This window comes from Salmo trutta, chromosome 34 (assembly GCF_901001165.1).
Source record: "Salmo trutta chromosome 34, fSalTru1.1, whole genome shotgun sequence".
Classification (NCBI taxonomy): Eukaryota; Metazoa; Chordata; class Actinopteri; order Salmoniformes; family Salmonidae; genus Salmo; species Salmo trutta.
Window position 1 is genome coordinate 27,703,182 of NC_042990.1, and position 23,506 is coordinate 27,726,687.

Consider the following 23,506-nt stretch of genomic DNA (forward strand, 5'->3'; position numbering starts at 1 on the left):
GTATGGTAGTAGGTGCCTTTCAACGGGGTATGGTAGTAGGTGCCTTTGAACGGGGTATGGTAGTAGGTGCCTTTCAACGGGGTATGGTAGTAGGTGCCTTTGAACGGGGTATGGTGGTAGGTGCCTTTGAACGGGGTATGGTAGTAGGTGCCTTTCAACGGGGTATGGTAGTAGGTGCCTTTGAACGGGGTATGGTCGTAGGTGCCAGGCACAAGACCAACAAAGTTTTAATGGAGTTTTATTGGTAGATTTGAGGTGGTGGACTTTAGTTTCACCCATCAGTTTGTTTATTTTTTTTTACCCCAAAGCTGGCCTGATCCTGAACGTACAGGATGTTCCTATTTCCCACACTTCCAAAAGAAAGGGACAGTAAAAAGTCCGTTCCCATTAGGGATAGGAAATATCCATAATGGTCCTGACCTAAAAGCTGGATCCATCATCCTCAGACTGCTCTCTGTGCTGTCTGGCCTTCTCCCTTTATAGAATACTATTGACTTTTCTCTTTTCCCAGCATGTGGTCACTAGTGGAATGGGCAAGAATGCCTGGTGACATTTATGAAATGTGTCCTTAGCTGTTAGCGATATGTCATTCAGGACCATTACACCATTAGCCTAGTGCTGATGCCCTGGAGCTAGGGGTCAGTGTGTAGAGTTTATTGCCCAGCTAATGTGGTTAATGGAGAGGACACTTTCACCTTGCTATCAGCTGCCCCAACTCAGCAATTTAGAGGAAGTGTGTGTGTGTGTGTGTGTGTGTGTGTATGTGTGTGTGTGTGTGTGTGTGTGTGTGTGTGTGTGTGTGTGTGTGTGTGTGTGTGTGTGTGTGTGTGTGTGTGTGTGTGTGTGTGTGTGTGTGTTGCACTGTTCGTGCTTGCATGCATGGCTGCATGTCTCTACGTATGTAGCTACAAATAATATCGGTATTACTCTTTCACTCACTTAACATAACTCAGTTGTCGTGTGGTTGCAGTGGACCATCCAAACACACAGTGTCACACACATCCACATCCAGACACCCAGGCAGGGTGTGGGTCTTGGAGCAAAGCTTAGAATCTGCAGCCCAGCTTGAGCAGCTTATCCTGGGCCAGGGAGAAGGCGGACAAGGGGGAGGAGGATTAACCACCATGTTTAGTAGAAGAGGGAGGGAGGGATGAAGGGAGGGATGCAGGGATAGACAGACAGAGAGAGAGAGAGATGGAGGGATTTAGAGGCATTGCTTCCATAATAGGCAGTTTACAGTGGAGCCAGGGATCGCCGGTTAATCGTGTTTACTTCCAACAGCTGGAGAGACCAGGGAGAGGAGGAAGAGAAGAGGGAGAGAGACCAGGGAGACGGGGAGAAAGAGAAGAGGGAGAGAGACCAGGGAGAGGGGGAGAAAGAGAAGAAGAAGAGAGGAGGCAAGAGAACAGGCAGTCGGGGAGGGAGGAGAGGGAGAGGGGGAAGAAGGGAATGGGGGAGGAGGAGGGCGAGAGACCAGGGAGTGGGGGAGGGAGGAGAGGGAGAGGGAGAGGGGGAAGAAGGGAATGGGGGAGGAGGAGGGCGAGAGACCAGGGAGTGGGGGAGGGAGGAGAGGGAGAGGGGGAAGAAGGGAGTGGGGGAGGAGGAGGGCGAGAGACCAGGGAGTGGGGGAGAGAGGAGAGGGAGAGGGAGAGGGGGAAGAAGGGAATGGGGGAGGAGGAGGGCGAGAGACCAGGGAGTGGGGGAGGGAGGAGAGGGAGAGGGAGAGGGGGAAGAAGGGAATGGGGGAGGAGGAGGGCGAGAGACCAGGGAGTGGGGGAGGGAGGAGAGGGAGAGGGAGAGGGGGAAGAAGGGAATGGGGGAGGAGGAGGGCGAGAGACCAGGGAGTGGGGGAGGAGGAGGGTGAGAGACCAGGGAGAGGGGAGGAGGAGATGAGAGAGACAGGCCAGGGAGACGGGAGGAGGAGAGGAGTGAGAGATACCAGGGAGAGGGGGAGGAGAGAAGGAGAGGGGAGGAAGGAGAGAGACCAGGAAGAGGGGGAGGAGGAGAGGAGGGAGAGAGACCAGGGAGAGGGAGACTAGAGGGAAAGGAGGGAGAGAGACCAGGGAGGGGGGGTGGAGGAGAGGAGGGAGAGAGAGAGAGAAACCAGGGAGAGGGGGTGGAGGAGAGCGGTGGGAGAGAGACCAGGGAGAGGGGGAGGGGAGAGTTAAGAGAGGAGAGAAACCTACAATCAGTATCAATGGGAGTTGATTGTGGAGTTTAGTCTGTCTTCCCTCTGGTCCCACTCTCACAGGGATAGTGTGTAGTGAGCTATTTACATTATGGATTTGATCTCCTTTGTCAAAAGCCACGGAAATAGGGTGAACTATGGAGTAAAAAGAAAGAGAGGGAAACTAGATAGAGGTTGAGAAGGGTATTCAAGGGTTGCACATTTCATCACATTACTGTTTTGAACATTTGTTTTAGGACTGATGCTCAGCTGAGCGTTCTACTCAATGCAGTCTCAATGGGTGCTGAGGATGTTATAGTCTAAAATGCATTACTGTGGTTTGAAAGCACATTTGACATTTCAAAAGGAGGCAAATGATTTGTAGGAGATGTTTTTGCCGTTGTCGTGATGTCTTCAGATGGACTTTAGATGCAGTGTAACTTTAGCTACTCTAGCTAAAGTGATTGAGGGGAGCACTGAAATTCTAGCAAACTAACGTTAGTATTGCTAGCTATTTCTGACAAACCTTGCTACTGTAGCTCATGGCAACATTGCCATTTCTGTAAGTAAATTTGACGACATGATAATGATAGCCACTTTAGCAATGTCATTGTATTTCTAGCCCACTATAGTGTAAATGTGACGAAACAGTCATGAGCCCCATTCAGAGTTTTTTGGGGCATTAACCATCAGTCAGACATCAATATGCTGCGTCAGTCAGACGTCAATATGCTGCGTCAGTCAGACGTCAATATGCTACGTCAGTCAGACGTCAGTATGCTGCGTCAGTCAGACGTCAGTATGCTGCGTCAGTCAGACGTCAGTATGCTGCGTCAGTCAGACGTCAGTATGGTGCGTCAGTCAGGTGTCAATATGCTGCGTCAGTCAGGCGTCAATATGCTGCGTCAGTCAGACGTCAATATGCTGCGTCAGTCAGACGTCAATATGCTGCGTCAGTCAGACGTCAATATGCTGCGTCAGTCAGACGTCAATATGCTGCGTCAGTCAGACGTCAATATGCTGCGTCAGTCAGACGTCAATACGCTGCGTCAGTCAGACGTCAATAGGCTGCGTCAGTCAGACGTCAATATGCTGCGTCAGTCAGAAGTCAATATGCTGCGTCAGTCAGACGTCAATATGCTGCGTCAGTCAGACGTCAATATGCTGCGTCATCTGTAGAATGTTGATAAGAATGGCAACGACGTGACTGAGGTGTAACCATGAATAGGTGACGTAGCAGTGCAGACGTGTTTTGTTCGTCCTCTCGTGTACTTTTGTATTTTTCGTCTTTTTTGTATATATTTCACATTTATTTTCAATCTCTTTTCCATTTTAATTAAATTATACCTTCCGGTAACCTGCCTCACCCAATGTGATACGGAACCACTATTATTTTTTATTTTTAGACCTTATAGTAAGAACCACCTAGCCATCAGAAGCTAACCAGCTCATTAGCTACAAGCTATTTAGTCATTGTTAGCCACTGCTAGCAGCCTTTACCTTCTGCACAGATACCAGCCCTTTTTTTAGCCTGGATAATACTCGCCAGCCTACCAGTATCAGACTGTCTCTCCACTACAACGCCGGATTCCTGCCATAATCCCAGGACCATTACTCCTGATCTTCACAGCTAGCTAGCACCCACCGAGTTACCTAGTACCGAAGCTATCCCTGAGGCCCATCTCCCGGCCTACTCAGTTGCTCACCCGGACTCCACCCAAACACGACTAGAACCCACTACTCCACCGGATCCTCGCCGTGAGCTCTGGACCTTGGCTACGGATTACCGCTGCTACCGAGTGGCTATAGTGGCTAATGCCCCTGCACCGAAGCTAGCACCAGTTAGCCGTGAGCCAGGCGCATCTCCCGGTTGGCAAACTAAATTACTACAACTACAATACCTCTTTCGCCATCTGGCTTGGATCCTTTGTCGACACGACGCTCCTCCGCACCACCACGACTGGTCTGTTGACGAATACTCCATCCGCTGTGCCTTCAACCGGCCTCCATCGGACGTCGGAGCAGACGCTTCTACTAGCCCCAGGCTACTAACTTTAAACGCTGTGTCGCATGCGTGTTAGCGTAGTAGCGACTACTCCGCGGCTTCCCTGTTCCTATTGCTGCCCAATGGACCCTATGATCACTTGGCTACATAGCTGATGCCTGCTGGACTGTCCATTAATCACGGTACTCCATTCTGTTTATTTTTTGTTTATCTGTCGGCCCCAGCCACGAACTCAGGCTCTGTGTGTAGTTAACCGACCCTCTCTGCTCATTTATCGCCATTTTACCTGTTGTTGTTGCTTTAGCTGATCAGCTGTTGTTGTCTCACCCGTTGTTGTCTAGCTAGCTCTCCCAATCAACACCTGTGATTACTTTATGCCTCGCTGTATGTCTCTCTCTAATGTCAATATGCCTTGTATACTGTTGTTTAGGTTAGTTATCATTGTTTTAGTTCACAGTGGAGCCCCTTGTTCCACTCATCATACCTCTGATACCTCCTTTGTCCCACCTCCCACACATGCGGTGACCTCATCCATTATAACCAGCATGTCCAGAGATACAACCTCTCTTATCATCACTCAGTGCCTGGGCTTACCTCCTCTGTACCCGCACCCCACCATACCCCTGTCTGCACATTATTCCCTAAATCTATTCTACCACGCCCAGAAATCTGCTCCTTTTATTCTTTGTCCCCAACGCTCTAGGCGACCAGTTTTGATACCCTTTAGCCGTACCCTCATCCTACTGCTCCTCTGTTCCTCGAGAGATGTGGAGGTAAACCCAGGCCCTGCGTGTCCCCAGGCACCCTCATTTGTTGACTTCTGTGATCGAAAAAGCCTTGGTTTCATGCATGTCAACATCAGAAGCCTCCTCCCTAAGTTTGTTTTACTCACTGCTTTAGCACACTCCACCAACCCTGATGTCCTTGCCGTGTCTGAATCATGGCTTAGGAAGGCCACCAAAAATTCTGAGATTTCCATACCCAACTACAACTTTTTCCATCAAGATAGAACTGCCAAAGGGGGAGGAGTTGCAATCTACTGCAGAGATAGCATGCAAAGTTCTGTCATACTTTCCAGGTCTATACCCAAACAGTTCGAACATCTAATTAAAAAAATTAATCTCTCCAGAAATAAGTCTCTCACTGTTGCCGCCTGCTATCAACCCCCATTCGCTCCCAGCTGTGCCCTGGACACCATTTGTGAATTGATCGCTCCCCATCTAGCCTCAGATTTTGTTCTGTTTGGTGACCTAAACTGGGATATGCTTAACACCCCGGCAGTCCTACAATCTAAGCTAGATGCCCTCAATCTCACACAAATCATCAAGGAACCCACCAGGTACAACCCTAAATCCGTAAACATGGGCACCCTCATAGACATTATCCTGACCAACTTGCCCTCCAAATACACCTCCGCTGTTTTCAATCAGGATCTCAGCGATCACTGCCTCATTGCCTGTATCCGCTATGACCACCCCTCATCACTGTGAAACGCTCCCTAAAAAACTTCTGTGATCAGGCCTTTCTAATCGACCTGGCCCAGGTATCCTGGAAGGATATTGACCTCATCCCGTCAGTCGAGGGTGCCTGGTCATTCTTTAAAAGTAATTTCCTCACCATCTTAGATAAGCATGCCCCGTTCAAAAAATTCAGAACTAAGAACAGATATAGCCCTTGGTTCACTCCAGACCTGAATGCCCTTGACCAGCACAAAAACATCCTGTGGCGGACTGCAATAGCATCGAAAAGTCCCCGCGATATGCAACTGTTCAGGGAAGTCAGGACCCAAAACACGCAGTCAGTCAGGAAAGCAAAGGCTAGCTTTTTCAAGCAGAAATTTGGATCCTGTAGCTCTAACTCTAAAAAGTTTTGGGACACTGTAAAGTCAATGGAGAACAAGAGCACCTCCTCCCACCGTTAAATCCATGACAATCGAAAATTTCAATAAGCATTTCTCAACAGCTGGCCATACCTTCCTCCTGGCTACTCCAACCCTGGCCAACAGCCCCCCCCCCCACCCCCCCCACAGCTACTCACCCAAACCTCCCCAGCTTCTCCTTCACCCAAATCCAGAGAGCAGATGTTCTGAAAGAGCTGCAAAACCTGGACCCGTACAAATCAGCTGGGCTAGACAATCTGGACCCTCTCTTTCTAAAACTATCCACCGCCATTGTTGCAACCCCTATTACCAGCCTGTTCAACCTCTCTTTCATATCGTCCGAGATCCCTAAAGATTGGAAAGCTGCCGCGGTCATCCCCCTCTTCAAAGGGGGTGACACCCTAGACCCAAACTGTTACAGACCTATTTCCATCCTGCCCTGCCTATCTAAAGTCTTCGAAAGCCAAGTTAATAAACAGATCACTGACCATTTCGAATCCCACCGTACCTTCTCCGCTGTGCAATACGGTTTCCGAGCCGGTCACGGGTGCATCTCAGCCATGCTCAAGGTACTAAACGATATCATAACCGCCATCGATAAGAGACAGTACTGTGCAGCCGTCTTCATCGACCTGGCCAAGGCTTTCGACTCTAATGACAGCCTCGTCTGGTTCACCAACTACTTTGCAGACAGAGTTCAGTGTGTCAAATCGGAGGGCATGTTGTCCGGACCTCTGGCAGTCTCTATGGGGGTACCACAGGGTTCAATTCTAGGGCCGACTCTTTTCTCTGTTTATATCAATGATGTCGCTCTTGCTGTGGGCGATTCCCTGATCCACCTCTACGCAGACGACACCATTCTGTATACTTCTGGCCCGTCCTTGGACACTGTGCTAACAAACCTCCAAACGAGCTTCAATGCCATACAACACTCCTTCCGTGGCCTCCAACTGCTCTTTAATGCTAGTAAAACCAAATGCATGCTTTTCAACCGTTCGCTGCCCGCACCTGCCCGCCTGACTAGCATCACCACCCTGGACGGTTCCGACCTAAAATATGTGGACAACTACAAAGACCTAGGTGTCTGGTTAGACTGTAAACTCTCCTTCCAGACTCATATTAAACATCTCCAATCCAAAATCAAATCTAGAATTGGCTTTCTATTTCGCAACAAAGCCTCCTTCACTCACGCCGCCAAACTTACCCTAGTAAAACTGGCTATCCTACCGATCCTCAACTTCGGCGATGTCATCTACAAAATAGCTTCTATTACTCTACTCAGCAAACTGGATGCAGTCTATCACAGTGCCATCCGTTTTGTTACCAAATCACCTTATACCACCCACCACTGCGACCTGTATGCTCTAGTCGGCTGGCCCTTGCTACATATTCGTCGCCAGACCCACTGGCTCCAGGTCATCTATAAGTCTATGCTAGGTAAAGCTCCACCTTATCTCAGTTCACTGGTCACGATAACAACACCCACATCAGCTACCTGAGCTGCTAACTGATCGCTGCAGCTGTACATAGTCCATCTGTAAATTGCCCACCCAATCTACCTACCTCATCCCCATACTGTTTTTATTTTATTTACTTTTCTGCTCTTTTGCACACCAGTATTTCTACTTGCACATCATCATATGCTCATTTATCACTGTTAATCTGCTAAATTGTAATTATCCGGTCCTATGGCCTATTTATTGCCTACCTCCTCATGCTTTTTGCACACACTGTATATAGACATTCTTTTTTTCTACTGTGTCATTGACTTGTTTATTGTGTTATTGGCTTGTTTATTGTTTACTCCATGTGTAACTCTGTGTTGTTGTCTGTGTCACACTGCTTTTGCTTTATCTTGGCCAGGTCGCAGTTGTAAATGAGAACTTGTTCTCAACTAGCCTACCTGGTTAAATAAAGGTGAAATAATAAAAAAAAGAGTGACAGAGAAGGAGAAATGGAAAGAAAAGGTTGATTGGCTGAAGAGGAATGATGGAGAGGATGTGAGGAGGAACATTGCCAGAGGCTCCACCCTCTGGACGTGTGAAGGACGGATGCATTGAAATGTCTGGTGTATGTGTCTGTGTGAATTGTGCCTGTGCGTGCGTGCGTGCGTGCGTGTTTGCCTGTTTGTGTGTATATGTGTGTGTGTGTGTGTGTGTGTGTGCGTGTTTGCCTGTGTGTGTGTATATGGGTGTGTGTGTGTGTGTGTGTGTGTGTGTGTGTGTGTGTGTGTGTGTGTGTGTGTGTGTGTGTGTGTGCGTGTCAACATTCTGTCATGGAACCTTAGGAGGATTAGCAGAAAAAACAGATCTGAGATACTGTCAGAAACACGCACACACACACCTACACACACACACACACACGCACGCACGCACGCACACACACACACACACACACACACACACACACACACACACAGACACACACACTTCCATAGTTAAAGCTGAGTCTTGCCCCTGAGGACGGACCTGCCCTGCATGTTAAGAGTGTCTGTAGCAAACAGTCTGAAGGACAAACACTCCCCTCTGGGAATATATGTGTGTGTGTGTTGCAGGCTTGGCTTCATGGTGGGGTTTTGCATTGGCTCATAGTGTTAGATAGAGTACTACCAACCAGCCACAGTATATCATGCTAACCTTCCACCTCATCCCTGCCAATAAAACAACAACACTCGGTGATTACGGTCCTGATGACTTTTATCATTGCCTTTTAATGAGTTCTGATGCCTCCCTGGGATATCGGTGTGTTGATCTCCAGCATAAAGGGATAGTTCACTCCAAAATGATCAGATGACACAAATGCATCATTATCATCATCACAGTTTTTGCTCTGGACTGAAAGTGCTTGAAAACTTGCTGATGTGTGTGAATGTATACATGTGTGCTTACTTACATGTGCCAATGCATCTGTGCGTGTGTGTGTGTGTGTGTGTGTGTGTGTGTGTGTGTGTGTGTGTGTGCGTGTGCGTGTGTGTGTGTTTGAGCCAATCACACACACACACAATCACACACACTAAGCTGCAAACAATCCATATCTTGGACATGACCCACAACAGAGTAATCAAACATAATCACTCCTCTTCATTCTCTCTTTTCTATCTGCTGATTCCTCCATTCTCTCTCTGCCTGGACAATTATTTTCTCTTTGTAAAAGAGAGTTTAGAACTATATCTCTTTCTCGCTCTCTATAAAATTGCATTCTAGTTTGCTCAGTTTTTTTGTAAATTCTTTCCAATGTGTCAAGTAATTATCTTTGTTTTCTCATGATTTGGTTGGGTGTGATCAAATCTCTGTCTGTCTTTCTGTTCTCTTTCTGTTCTCTCTCTCTCTCTCTCTCTCTGATGTTCAGGCTATATACATCTTTGTCTGTCAATCTGACTCTAACTCTCTGGATATGAACACAGTACGAACACTATATTAGTGTCAGACATCATGGGTTACAACACACTCTCACACTCACACTCCCAAGCTGGACTCTCTCGCTCTCTCTATCTTTCTCTCTCTTTCTTGTGTTTTTGTCTCTCTTCTTCTCTCATTTCTCTCTCTCTCTCTCTCTCTCTCTCTCTCTCTCTCTCTTCTCTCTCTCTCTGTCTTTCTCTCGACACAGTAAGAAACCATTGAATTCCAAAACGTCAACCTCATGAAAGCCATTAAAGGCTTAAATAAAACAATTCAATTTAATTCATTTATTTTCCTTTTCAAAAACAGCCTTATTTGTCATGTCTTGTCCAGCTCTTTTTTCATGTTTTTTTATACATGACTCTCTGCTTTCTCAAAATACTACTTAGCCTATCAGGGGACATGTTTCAGCTAACCATATTGTATAACATCTATACAGTTTAGACAACTACAGCTGCAGTGCACTGCAATACCATCTTCAGGATCTCATTATCTAAGTCCCAAATGGGCTCTGGTCCAATGTAGTGCACTATATAGGGAATAGGGTGACATTTGGGACACACACTAAGTGTTCACACAGAGTAAATAAAGCTCTATAGACAGGGCAACTGAGTGTAGACTGTAAAGAGATTAAAGAATCGTCTTAATCAGCTGATCCACTACAGGTCAGATGTATAGTTGTGTTATTCATATCGGACTACGGACAAGAGATTACTCTCAAGATCAAAGATCAACAAACTGTGCTGACCTGACTAAATAGAGGTAGACGTACAACAAAGACTGCATCCCATTCCTTTAATAGTGCACTTCTTTTGACCAGTGCTATATAGGGAATTGGGTTCCATTTGGGATGCGTACATAGTAGGTAGGAAGATGTGCAGATGGAGAGAGTGTGAAAAGGGAGTCAGCATACTGGATGGGACAGGTAGGAAGATGTGCAGATGGAGAGAGTGTGATAAGGGAGTCAGCATATTGGGTGGGACAGGTAGGAAGATGTGCAGATGGAGAGAGTGTGAAAAGGGAGTCAGCATACTGGATGGGACAGGTAGAAAGATGTGCAGATGGAGAGAGTGTGAAAAGGGAGTCAGCATATTGGGTGGGACAGGTAGGAAGATGTGCAGATGGAGAGAGTGTGAAAAGGGAGTCAGCATATTGGATGGGACAGGTAGGAAGATGTGCAGATGGAGAGAGTGTGAAAAGGGAGTCAGCATACTGGATGGGACAGGTAGGAAGATGTGCAGATGGAGAGTGTGAAAAGGGAGTCAGCATATTGGGTGGGACAGGTAGGAAGATGTGCAGACGGAGAGAGTGTGAAAAGGGAGTCAGCATATTGGATGGGACAGGTTGGAAGATGTGCAGACGGAGAGAGTGTGAAAAGGGAGTCAGCATATTGGATGGGACAGGTAGAAAGATGTGCAGATGGAGAGAGTGTGAAAAGGGAGTCAGCATATTGGGTGGGACAGGTAGGAAGATGTGCAGATGGAAAGAGTGTGAAAAGGGAGTCAGCATACTGGATGGGACAGGTAGGAAGATGTGCAGATGGAGAGAGTGTGAAAAGGGAGTCAGCATATTGGGTGGGACAGGTAGGAAGATGTGCAGATGGAGAGAGTGTGAAAAGGGAGTCAGCATATTGGATGGGACAGGTAGGAAGATGTGCAGATGGAGAGAGTGTGAAAAGGGAGTCAGCATATTGGGTGGGACAGGTAGGAAGATGTGCAGATGGAGAGAGTGTGAAAAGGGAGTCAGCATATTGGGTGGGACAGGTAGGAAGATATGCAGATGGAGAGAGTGTGAAAAGGGAGTCAGCATATTGGGTGGGACAGGTAGGAAGATGTGCAGATGGAGAGAGTGTGAAAAGGGAGTCAGCATATTGGGTGGGACAGGTAGGAAGATGTGCATATGGAGAGAGTGTGAAAATGGAGTTGATGAATGATCTGTGACTCAGCCTATAAGGGCCAGAGACATTTTATTAACCCTCTATTACTGTACCCCTCCCCTCTCCTCCCCCCTCTCTCTCTCTCTCTCTCTCTCTCTCTCTCCTCTCTCTCTCTCTCTATCTCTCTCTCTCTCTCTCTCTCTCTCTCTCTTTCTCTCTGCAGGAAATGGGTCCGTCCAGTATGCCCTCTGTGCCCCTCATGGTGGGCTGTGGGGTCTCCTGCAGTGCTCTGCTTATCCTGTTGCTCATCTATGCTGCCTTCTGGAGGTGAGCAAACACAAACACACACATACACACACAAATACACACTTTTTCTCTCACACACATACAAATATACACACTTTCACTCACACACACACCCATTTTCTCTCTCTCACACACACACACACACACACACACACACACACACACACACACACACACACACACACACACACACACAAAAACACACTTTCTCTGGAATACACACACACACATAAACAGCCACTTTCTCTGGAACACACACACACACACACAAAAAACACACACTTTCTCTGGAACACACACACACATAAAAACACACACTTTCTCTGGAACACACACACACACACACACAAAAACCACTTTCTCTGGAACACAACCACACATCCCTGCATGGGGCTACACCCCCCGAGTCACTGCCAGTCTTCACAAATCTATTTCTGGGCTGTTAGAGGAGGCCTGTTTCTGCAGACTCTTACCATAAGAGATTAAGCCAGGGGGAGAAAATCCCGGGTTGGCTCGACAGTGGAGCAGTCCACTCCAAAACTCCAATTAGGCCTAATGGAGAACCAATGGGCGAAGGCATAGCCAGACTCTCAGACTGGGGGGATTAACTGTGTGTGTGAGAGAGAGGGGGGATATGGAGAGTGACATCAGTGGTAGACAAGGAGAGAGAGAGAGAGATCATGAAGGAGGGGCAGAGAGCGAGAGACTGTGACGAAAGGACGGAGAGAAGGGGAGAGAGAGCAACTGTGATGGAGGGACGGAGAGAGAGAGAGATTGTGAAGGAAGAACGGAGAGAGAGGGACAGAGAGAGAGATTGTGAAGGAGGGAAGGAGAGCGGGAGAGAGAGAGATTGTGGAGGGATGAGAGAGGGAGAGAAAGAGAGAAAGAGATCATCAAGGAGGGATGGAGAGAGGGAGAGAGAAAGAGAGAGAGAGGGAGAGAGAGAAAGACACCAGGAGTGCAACAGTAGGCTGATCCAGAGCAGGTGGCAGGTATCCTAGTGGTTAGAGCCTAGTGGTTAGAGCCTAGTGGTTAGAGCCTAGTGGTTAGAGCCTAGTGGTTAGAGCCTAGTGGTTAGAGCCTAGTGGTTAGAGCATTGGGCCCGTAACCGAAAGGTTGCTAGATCGAATCCCCGAGCTAAAAATCTGTCGTTCTGCCCCTGAACAAGGCAGTTAACCCACTTTTCCTAGACCGTCATTGTAAATAATAATTTGTTCTTTACTGACTTGCCTAGTTAAATAAAGGTTAAATAAAACCGCATGACCATGTTCAGGAAAGGAATCAGTCCATCAGTTCAACTTCATCGCTTCACATTTTGTTTTCCCTCTTTCCTCCTTCTTCTTTCTCTTCTTCTTTCTTTTCATCCTTTCTGCATGTCTTTCTCTTTGTCTCTTTCAGGTATATTCGTTCGGAGAGGTCTATAATCTTGGTGAATTTCTGTCTCTCCATCCTGGCCTCCAACATCTTGATACTGGTTGGACAGTCCCAGACACTCGGCAAGGTGAGAACAGGGCACACGCACACGCACACGCACACGCACACACACACACACACACACACACACACACACACACACACACACACACACACACACACACACACACACACACACACACACACACTGGCCATCAGTTCAGTTATAGTCACGTTACACATGGTACTGTTGTTTATATATTCTAGTAGATTTTTTTGAAGAGCCTCAATCAGGTGTCAAAACTGTTTTAGGTAGATTACTACTCACCTCTGTTCTGTTAACTGTTGTTTATCTGTTCTAGTAGATTACTACTCACCTCTGTTCTGTTAACTGTTGTTTATCTGTTCTAGTAGATTACTACTCACCTCTGTTCTGTTAACTGTTGTTTATCTGTTCTAGTAGATTACTACTCACCTCTGTTCTGTTAACTGTTGTTTATCTGTTCTAGTAGATTACTACTCACCTCTGTTCTGTTAACTGTTGTTTATCTGTTCTAGTAGATTACTACTCACCTCTGTTCTGTTAACTGTTGTTTATCTGTTCTAGTAGATTACTACTCACCTCTGTTCTGTTAACTGTTGTTGGTGATTATTACCTTCTCATTCCTGTATCTGTTTCTTCTTTCTTGCACCTTCATCATTGTCTGTCACTCTGTCACTATCCCTCTCCCTCACAATCTTTCTCTTGTTCTCTCTCCTCCCTCACAACCCCCCATCTATCTCTCTCTTTCTCTACAGGGCCTGTGTACTGTGACTGCTGCATTCCTTCATTTCTTCTTCTTGGCATCGTTCTGCTGGGTACTGACAGAGGCGTGGCAGTCTTACCTGGCTGTGATTGGCAAGATGAGGACACGCCTCATACGCAAACGCTTCCTGTGCCTGGGCTGGGGTAGGTACAGACACACACAGGCATGCACGAACATAAAGACAGGCGCACACACTCACAAACATAAACACACGCATAAACCCACACAAACATATCTCAACCATACAGGGTCTCCATACTGGAATAAAGGTGAAAGTTCACAATAACTTCCATCTTCCCATCCACATACATTAGGTGGAGAAATGATTCTGATTATTTTAATTCTGCCACCCTGTACAGTCAGTCTGTGTCCTGTTGAATGCATCTCCTGTACAACAACCTCATGCCTTGCTAAAGGAGATGACAGAGGATAAGAATTGCTATTGGATAACATCTCCTCTGACAGAGGCAAGATCCAGGGAGATAGAACCTAGCAATTACAAGCAATGGAATCCCTGCTCCCATTCATCCCCTGTTCTTATCCTTTATCCATCCACCTATCTGATCCATTAAGTCACTGATGCCCTTAGCAGATATAGGCTGAGTCCCAAATGACACCTTATTCCCTATTTAGTACACTATATTTAACAATATTCCATATTTAGGGCACTACTTTTGACCAGGGGGTTCTGGTCAAATCTAGTGAACTAAATAAGGAATAGGGTGCCATTTGGAATTTAGCCATAGCAATGCTGGGATGCATGGATGCCATAAAGTCACATAGATTGAGAAAACATGAAACGGGTATTAAAGGGAATGAGGAGAGGGAGGGAGGGAGGGAGGGAGGGAGGGAGGGATGAGAACAACTTATCAGGGATACGTCCCTAGATGTTGCAATTTTAACTCGAATACTGATCGAAATCAGTCACCATGGTAACGGCAGATTGTGCGGAATGGGGAGGGAGTGTGTGGTGTGTGTTTGTGTTTGAAAAGGCATCATATTTATGTACCGTTAGCACCCCACCCAGCCACACCACATCTCTTTTTGTAATGTGGGATTTTCTAATTGCAGTTCATTTGCTGGCATTGTCACAGCTTTGTTAATTATATTAATATTTCAGTCAAGCTCATTACCGACCCAGCATAATTTTTTGACACTCACACAGGCACAAACACTTTCTCTATCTCACTCACAAACATACGCGCACACACGCACGCACGCACGCACAAACACACACACACACACACACACACACACACACACACACACACACACACACACACGAGGGAATGCATTATTGATAGACTTAATTAATACAGTACATGACTTACTGACCCCACCTCCTTCCACTACACACACACACACACACACACACACACACACACACACACACACACACACACACACACACACACACACACACACACACACACACACACACACACACACACACACACAAACTGGTTCAAGGAAGCACAATGCACCACAGAAGAAAATCCTCTTGTCGTAGAGTGAGATGAAAACAGCAGCCACTGGACAAGGACCCTACGGAGTATGCTAACCAAGGCTGTATTACCCCTAGTAGTGAACTCTGATCCATACTAGGCCTACTTCTCCTGCCTCGGGATAGTCCCTGTTATATCCCTAGATACATCCATTAACTAAGAGAGAGTGACGAGAGGAGGTAAGTCCTCATTATGTCAATGTGTATTTCAGTCTACTGTCACACATGTCCGGGTTAAGTTACAGTACATGTTCGGGTCAAGTTACAAGTTCTTGGTCTAACTGAATTTCAATGTTGCAAAATATCACATTGTGTTGATGTATGGTCAAGAGGATACATCTATTATCTTGCTGATATAGATTTGTTTTTCTCTCCTCCTTTCATCCTCTCCTCCTATCATCCTCTCCTCCTATCATCCTCTCCTCCTATCATCCTCTCCTCCTATCATCATCTCCTTTTATCATCCTCTCTCCCCAATCATTCTCCCATCATCCTATCTCCCCATATCATCCACTCTCCCCATCATCCTCTCCTCCTATCTCCCCCATCATCCTCTCCTCCTATCATCCTATTTCCCCCATCATCCTCTCCTCTTATCATCCTCTCTCTCCCTATCATCCTCTCTCCCCAACATCCTCTCCTCCTATCATCCTCTCCCCCTATCATCCTCTCCCCCTATCATCCTCTCCTCCTATCATCCTCTCTCCCTATCATCCTCTCCTCCTATCATCCTATATCCCTTTCATCCTCTCTCCCCATCACCCTCTCATCCTCTCATCCTCTGTACCTGCCACTTGTATTTCTATTATTTATCTTTTTCCTATATGTGTATGTCTCTCTCTTTCTCTCTCTTCTTCCTTCTCTCTCGCTTCCTCTCTCTCTCGCTTCCTCTCTCGCTTCCTCTCTCTCTCGCTTCCTCTCTCTCTCTCTCTCTCGCTTCCTCTCTCTCTCTCTCTCTCTCTCTCTCTCACACGCTTCCTCTCTCTCTCTCTCTCTCTCTCTCTCGCTTCCCCTCTCTCTCTCTCTCTCTCTCTCGCTTCCTCTCTCTCTCTCTCTCTCTCTCTCTCTCTCGCAATTCATCATATTCAATGAGCTTTATTGGCATGGGAAACATATGTCTGTATTGCCAAAGCAAGTGAAATAGATACTAAATCTCTCTCTCTTTCTCTCTCTTTCTCTCTCAGGTCTCCCAGCCCTGGTGGTTGCTGTGTCAGTAGGTTTCACTAGAGCCAGAGGTTACGGTACACCCAGCTAGTGAGTACACACTTTCACCTTTCACCCTTTGCCTATGACCTGTGACGTCTTCACTCCATACCCAACATGGCTTTTCATCATTAGCGCTCTGTGTATCTGAGTATGGTAATGTGATTTGCAGTGCACTTTTCAATGGTAACTGAGAATGAAAATGTATGTAGATATACCTATTAATTCTTGAAGAATATAACTTACAAATGCCCCATTAGCTTAGTTCAGCTGTTGTACCCCATCAGAACACAATGTTTGTTAACAATGTAAATGTAAACAAGCACTGTATAGCCTCAAACCATGGTTAAAACTATACTTTTTATATCATGGGTGGTCAGTCCTTGCATCCATAGCTCTGTCTATGAATTTGAAAGTGGTTACGGATACACACACACCACACACAAATAGCCTGCAGCTGTAAACATTTAACTCTTCACATACAGTATTTTAAAGAGCCAGGGTAGAGGCTTTTTACAGCACGAGCAGACGACCCTGCGTGACCTTTCATTGGATCTAGACCAAGGACTTGAACTCCACTGTACAAACACTCCCACGTTTCCATTTACCCTGCACTAAAGAGACTCAAATATCAAGGATATCAACAAGTTGTGTATGGTCATGTGATTTGCAGTGCACTTTGGGTCATATGTACAGTGCCTTCAGAAAGGTTTCACACCCCTTGACTTTTTCCACATTTTGTTGTGTTACAGACTGAATAAAAAATGTCCTAGACTGGCCTACACATGTCCTACACTGGCCTAACCCATAATGTCAAAGTGGAATTATGTTTTTAGATTTTCCTACAAATTAATACAAAATTAAAAGCTGAAATGTATTGAGTAAAGAAGTACTCAACCCCTTTTTTATGGCAAGCCTTAATACGTTTAGTAAACATTTGCTTAACAAGTCACATAATAAGTTGCTTGGACTCATTGTGCAATAATAGTGTTTAATATGATTTTTGAATGATTACCCCATCTCTGTATCCCACACTTACAAATGTCCCTCAGTCAAGCAGTGAATTTCAAACACTGACACAACCACAAAGATCAGGTAGGTTTTCCAATTCCTCGCAAAGAAGGGAACCTATTGGTAGATTGGTAAAAAAAAGAAGAAGCTGTAATTGTATACCCTTTAAGCATGGTGAAGGTGTATCAATACACCAAGTCACTGCAAAGATACAGGCTTCCTTCCTAACTCAGTTGCCGGAGAGGAAGGACACCGCTCAGGGATTTCACCATGATGCCAATGGTAACTTTAAAACAGTGACGGAGTTTTATGGCTTTGATAGGAGAAAACTGAGAATAGTTCAACAACATTGTAGTTACTCCACAATACTAACCTAAATGACAGAGTAAAAAGAAGGAAGCCTGTACAGAATAAAACATTTAAAAACATGCATCCTGTTTGCAGTAAGGCACAAAAATAAAATTGCAGAAAAGGTGGCAAAGTAATGTTCTTTATGCCCTGAATACAAAGCGTTATGTTTGGGGTGAATCCAACACAACACATCACTGAGTACCATTCTTCATATTTTCAAGCATGGTGGTGGCTGCTTCATGTTATGGGTATGCTTGTCATCGGCAAGGACTAGGGAGTTTTTTGGGGATAAAAATAAACGGAATAGAGCTTAACACAGGCAAAATCCTAGAGGAAAACCTTGTTCAGTCTGTTCCAACAGACACTGGAAGACAAATTCACCTTTCAGCAGGACAATAACCTAAAACACAATGTCAAATATACACTGGAGTAGCTTACCACGATGACATTGAAAGTTCCTGAGTGGCCTAGTTACAGTTTAAACTTAAATCGACTTGAAAATCTATGGCAAGACTTGAAAATGTCTGTCTAGAAATGACGAACAACCAACTTGACAGAGCTTGGAGAATTTCGAAAATAATAATGTGCCTATATTGTACAATCCAGGTGTGCAAAGCTCTTGGAGACTTACCCAGAACGACTCACAGCTGTAATTACTGCCAAGGGTGATTCTAACATGTATTGACTCAGAGGTGTGAATACCTTTGTAAATGAGATATTTACGTATTTCATTATTAATACATTTGCATACATTTCTAAAAACATGTTTTGACTTTGTCATTATCAGGTATTGTGTGTAGATGAGTGTTAAAAAATATATTGAATATATTTTGAATTCAGGCTGTAACACAACAAAATGTGAAATGAGTCAAGGGGTATAAATGCAAATCCTATAAGTAAATACTGGTTTTAATTGCCTGCATTAGACAGACAAATAGCAAAGTGGTTCTCACACATAGGTACTAGTCATTTGGAAAATTAAACAAGACTAAAATACATTTGACAGAACAGAGCTTATGCACTAAAGAAGTTTTGCATTCATAGTAATGTTTTTTCTCTCTCTCTCTTATTTTAGTTGTTGGCTGTCCTTGGAAGGCGGGCTTCTCTACGCCTTTGTCGGTCCTGCAGCCGTCATCGTATTGGTGGGTACCTACTTTTATCCCTGTTCTCAGTGGTCATTCTGGCTCTCTGTCGGCAGGCTTGTCCCGCCTCTGAACTTATCATCCTCCCTTTAGCTATTTCTTCTGCCTGTCGTACAGGTCAGAAAGGGGTCAGAACTACACATGGTTTAGATGTCCCCTGAGGGGTGACACACAGTAGAAACCTTTTTACCACTCTAGGTCCTCATCAGGCTCCCATCACTGGAGGACAGGAGGAAGATTAACACCACAAACTCATTCATTTATTTGTTTATTTGCCACTAGCGGTTTCTTTCAGAGTTACCTGTGTCAGACAACAATGGAAGAGAACATTTACAGAGAAAGCATTCTCCAATGTGCCACTACACAATTCTATCTCCTAGCTGTCTCTTCACATTCTACCGTGCCTCACTGGCATCACTATGTTGAGGGCTAAACATGATTTACTTCATTGTTTGACTAACTGTGTTCTGGTACTTAGAACCCTCCTTCAACCTTTTCATCCTTTTCAGCCTTTTCAACCTTTCCAAGGTTTTCATTACTGTAAAGCATGAGTTCACTTCTTTAGGCATAGATACAGTATATATATCGGAGTCTATATAGTGCTAAGAGAAAGTTGTATAGATGTTTGTGTGCTATGCAACTTCAGTTGTTATAATATAGGTAGAACGTTGCAAAGGTCCTCCTGGTAATCCTTGTAAAAGTCCAAGGTACACCTCTATATTTTGTTGTTAAGCCTTTATTAAAACAATAACAATATTCTACTTCGCAGAGAGTAGAATGCCTCTGTGGCTTTGTTAATAAAGGATATCTCCACCTTATGCTTCTTTGTAGGATTAGTGACGGCAGCTTGCGGGAGTTCTTGTGTCAATACGCACACTATCAATTATCCAGATGAACACAGACACTATATTACAACTGTGTGTGTGTGTGGGTGGGTGGGTCGGTGTGTATGTATGTGTATGTGGGTATATGTGTTTGTGACAGACCAGGTGTTTGCAATGTGTGTGTGTACATCCCTAGCTAGTGTTTGTCCCTGCTCACCTCGTGTTGTGTTCGGGTAGCCCACTCAAACAAACAGATGTAATTGAGAGGGGTACATCAGAGGAACACAGGCCTCCCCCAGGATGACCGTCTAATTAAAGAAGAAAATAATAAATCTAGCCTTCGGCAAGTAATGGGGCTGGAGACCGGCGTCTCCCACGGTAATGGGGCCAGACATGACGGGAATGTCAACAGGAAGGAAAGACGCAGATTAAAGAATCAAACAACATGGAAGACATGAAAATCTAAAATAAAAGGGTGCAGATTCATGGCTGAAAATGAGAGATCAGTGAAGTGCTCAGTGCCGTAGAGATATAGATTACTATCGAAAGACAAGAAATGAAACATTTATGTTTCAGCTGTATCAATGCAGTCAAAACGAAGGTTAGTATGGAAAAACATTCAATCAGAAAACAGATGGAGGTCGCGGAGAAAGATCACTAATCTCCTTTCTAAACTCCTTTCTTTTGGTGAATAAACAAGCTTTTCTATGGCAGGCAGTGGGAGTAGACTGACACAAAGAGAGACAAGGGATTCAATTTGGTAGGACAAGGTTAGGGTCAGGTGAGAAAGTGAAGAAAGAGAGAAGGGAGAGAGTGGAGGGAGAGGAGTAGAGAGGGGAAGCAAACGGGATCAGGATTAAGAGTGACATGTCACTGATGTGGAAAATCTCCCACATGGGCAGGATTTCCGAATGGAAAAGTGCTGCTTGGCTGGGGTATGTGTGTTTGAATGTGTGGCTGGGTGCGTGTGTGCGTGTGTGTGTGTGTGTGTGTGTGTGTGTGTGTGTGTATTGTGAATCAGTGGGTCAGGGATCACAGCTGTAAGGAGGCTTAATAGACCCCCTCTGTCCTAAACAGGACATGGTCGGGACAGAGGGGCGGAGACTCAAGACACAATCTGCCCACTTCTACTACACCACCCTGTCCATTATTGATTATAGTGATTGCAGAGCCTTGTCAAGTAACCTGAATCAAATGGCAATACAACTGGACATGAATCTGATTATTTACTGTCTGTCTGTCTGTCTGTCTGTCTGTCTGTCTGTCTGTCTGTCTGTCTGTCTGTCTGTCTGTCTGTCTGTCTCCATCTCTCTCTGTCTGTATCTATCTATCTCTGTCTGTCTGTTCTCTCTCTCTCTGTCTCTCTCGCTCTGTCTGTCTGTCTGTCTGTCTGTCTGTCTGTCTGTCTGTCTGTCTGTCTGTCTGTCTGTCTGTCTGTCTGTCTGTCTGTGTCTCTTTCTCTCCTTCTCTCTTTGTCTGTCTGTCTCTCTCTCTGTCTGTCTTTCTGTCTCTATCTCTCCATCTCTCTCTCTGTCTGTATCTATCTCTGTCTGTTCTCTCGCTCTCTGTCTGTCTCTCTCTTTCTCTCTCTCTCTCTTGCTCTGTCTGTCTGTCTGTCTGTCTGTCTGTCTGTCTGTCTGTCTGTCTGTCTGTCTGTCTGTCTGTCTGTCTGTCTGTCTGTCTGTCTGTCTGTCTGTCTGTCTGTCTGTCTGCCTGTCCTTGTCTCTCTCTTTCTCTCTCTGTTTCTCTCTGTCTTTCTCTCTCCAGGTGAACATGCTGATTGGTATTGTGGTCTTCAACAAGCTCATGTCTCGAGATGGCATCTCGGACAAGTCTAAAAAGCAAAGAGCTGGGTAGGTAGACTAGACCTAGAACTATAAAACTAGAACAGTCTGTCTGTCACACACCAACACACACCATGCATGGACCATTCATTTCTTAGTTCATTTTTTGCATTTGTATTGTTGTATTAATGCATTGTTGGAGCTAGAACCATAAGCGTTTCCCTGCACCTGCAATAACATCTGCAAAATATGTGTCCGCAACCATCTACATGCAATACTCAGCATCTACCTGGAGGGGCAAGGACTCTGCACTGTTTTGGGATGATTTTATTTTATTATGCGTATACAATATTTACTTGTTCCAGCAATATAAATAGAATGACTATAAACATGAATCAGGTCAATGGGTTTGCAATGGGTGTCTCTCTAGTGATTCTATTTCTATGGTTCCTGCATCCTTATCTGCGTAAGAGATCTTATGGAGAAAGATGAGTCCCACAAAGATGCAGTCACACAAAGAGAAAACATGAGTATGTCAACTCTCTTGTAAATAACCCTGAACACACTCTCACACACACACACACACACACACACACACACACACACACACACACACACACACACACACACACACACACACACACACACACACACAAACATACACACACACACAAACATACACACACACACACACACACTCACACACACACACACACATACAAATATACTGCAGTTATAAGCATTTAACTCTTCACATACAGTCTGTTAATGAGCGAGTATAGAGGCTTTTTACAGGCAGAGGAGACAACCATTCATGACATTACTACACAAACACTCCTACACATTTTCATTTACCATGCACTGTAGAGACTCAAACATCAAGGATGTCAACATCAATGACATACATACCACTCAGTCTATTTTGACTCTACAGAGGCATTGCAGGAACATTTATCTAGTAGCTACTGTGACAAAGGCTTCCAGGGTGACATGATTGACTATGATAATGTGTAGACAATATAGAAACGTACTAAGTTCATGGACATGCATACAGTTTACATATAATGATTCAGTAACATAATGCAGTCTCACGTACACACGCACACATATGTATGGCCATATACACACACACATGCATTGACACAGATACACACGGGGACACAACACACACACACACAGTACATTAGAGTGGTTTCCTCTACTCCCTGGTCTGTAATTCCATCAGCGGTGATTTGTCATTGGTACTAATCCAATGAGCAGAGATTTCAATGTCCTCCCAGCCAAATCCATGCTTTCATTTCCCTGCAAATTGATTTGATCTCTCGCTTCTCTCTCTTCTCTCTCTTCTCTCCATTGTCCTGTGATGTCAAATCAAATCAATCTTGTTGCTGGTTGCTAGTTCTCTCTCTCTGGGGGTTAATGATATAGTTATCTATCTGGGGGTTAATGATATAGTTCTCTATCTGAGGGTTAATGACATAGTCCTCTATCTGAGGGTTAATGATATAGTTCTCTATCTGAGGGTTAATGATATAGTTCTCCATCTGAGGGTTAATGGTATAGTTCTCTATCTGAGGGTTAATGATATAGTTCTCTATCTGGGGGTTAATGGTATAGTTCTCTATCTGGGGGTTAATGATATAGTTCTCTATCTGAGGGTTAATGATATAGTTCTCTATCTGAGAGTAAATGACATAGTTCTCTATCTGAGAGTTAATGATATAGTTCTCTATCTGAGAGTTAATGATATAGTTCACTATCTGAGGGTTAATGATATAGTTCTCTATCTGAGGGTTAATGGTATAGTTCTCTATCTGAGGGTTAATGGTATAGTTCT

General features: G+C 45.0%; 1 protein-coding gene across 3 annotated transcripts in view; it reads left to right on the forward strand.

The window, feature by feature from the left end:
* The window catches only part of adgrb2 (adhesion G protein-coupled receptor B2), a 470,244-nt gene that overhangs the window by 361,541 nt on the left and 85,197 nt on the right, over positions 1 to 23,506 (forward strand). For all 3 annotated transcript variants that reach the window (XM_029732443.1, XM_029732444.1, XM_029732445.1), the window contains 6 exons: positions 11,549 to 11,652; positions 13,030 to 13,132; positions 13,843 to 13,993; positions 16,539 to 16,608; positions 18,995 to 19,061; positions 21,653 to 21,738. In XM_029732443.1, coding sequence (XP_029588303.1) covers positions 11,549 to 11,652; positions 13,030 to 13,132; positions 13,843 to 13,993; positions 16,539 to 16,608; positions 18,995 to 19,061; positions 21,653 to 21,738 — 581 coding nt within the window. The remainder of the gene's footprint in view (positions 1 to 11,548; positions 11,653 to 13,029; positions 13,133 to 13,842; positions 13,994 to 16,538; positions 16,609 to 18,994; positions 19,062 to 21,652; positions 21,739 to 23,506) is intronic.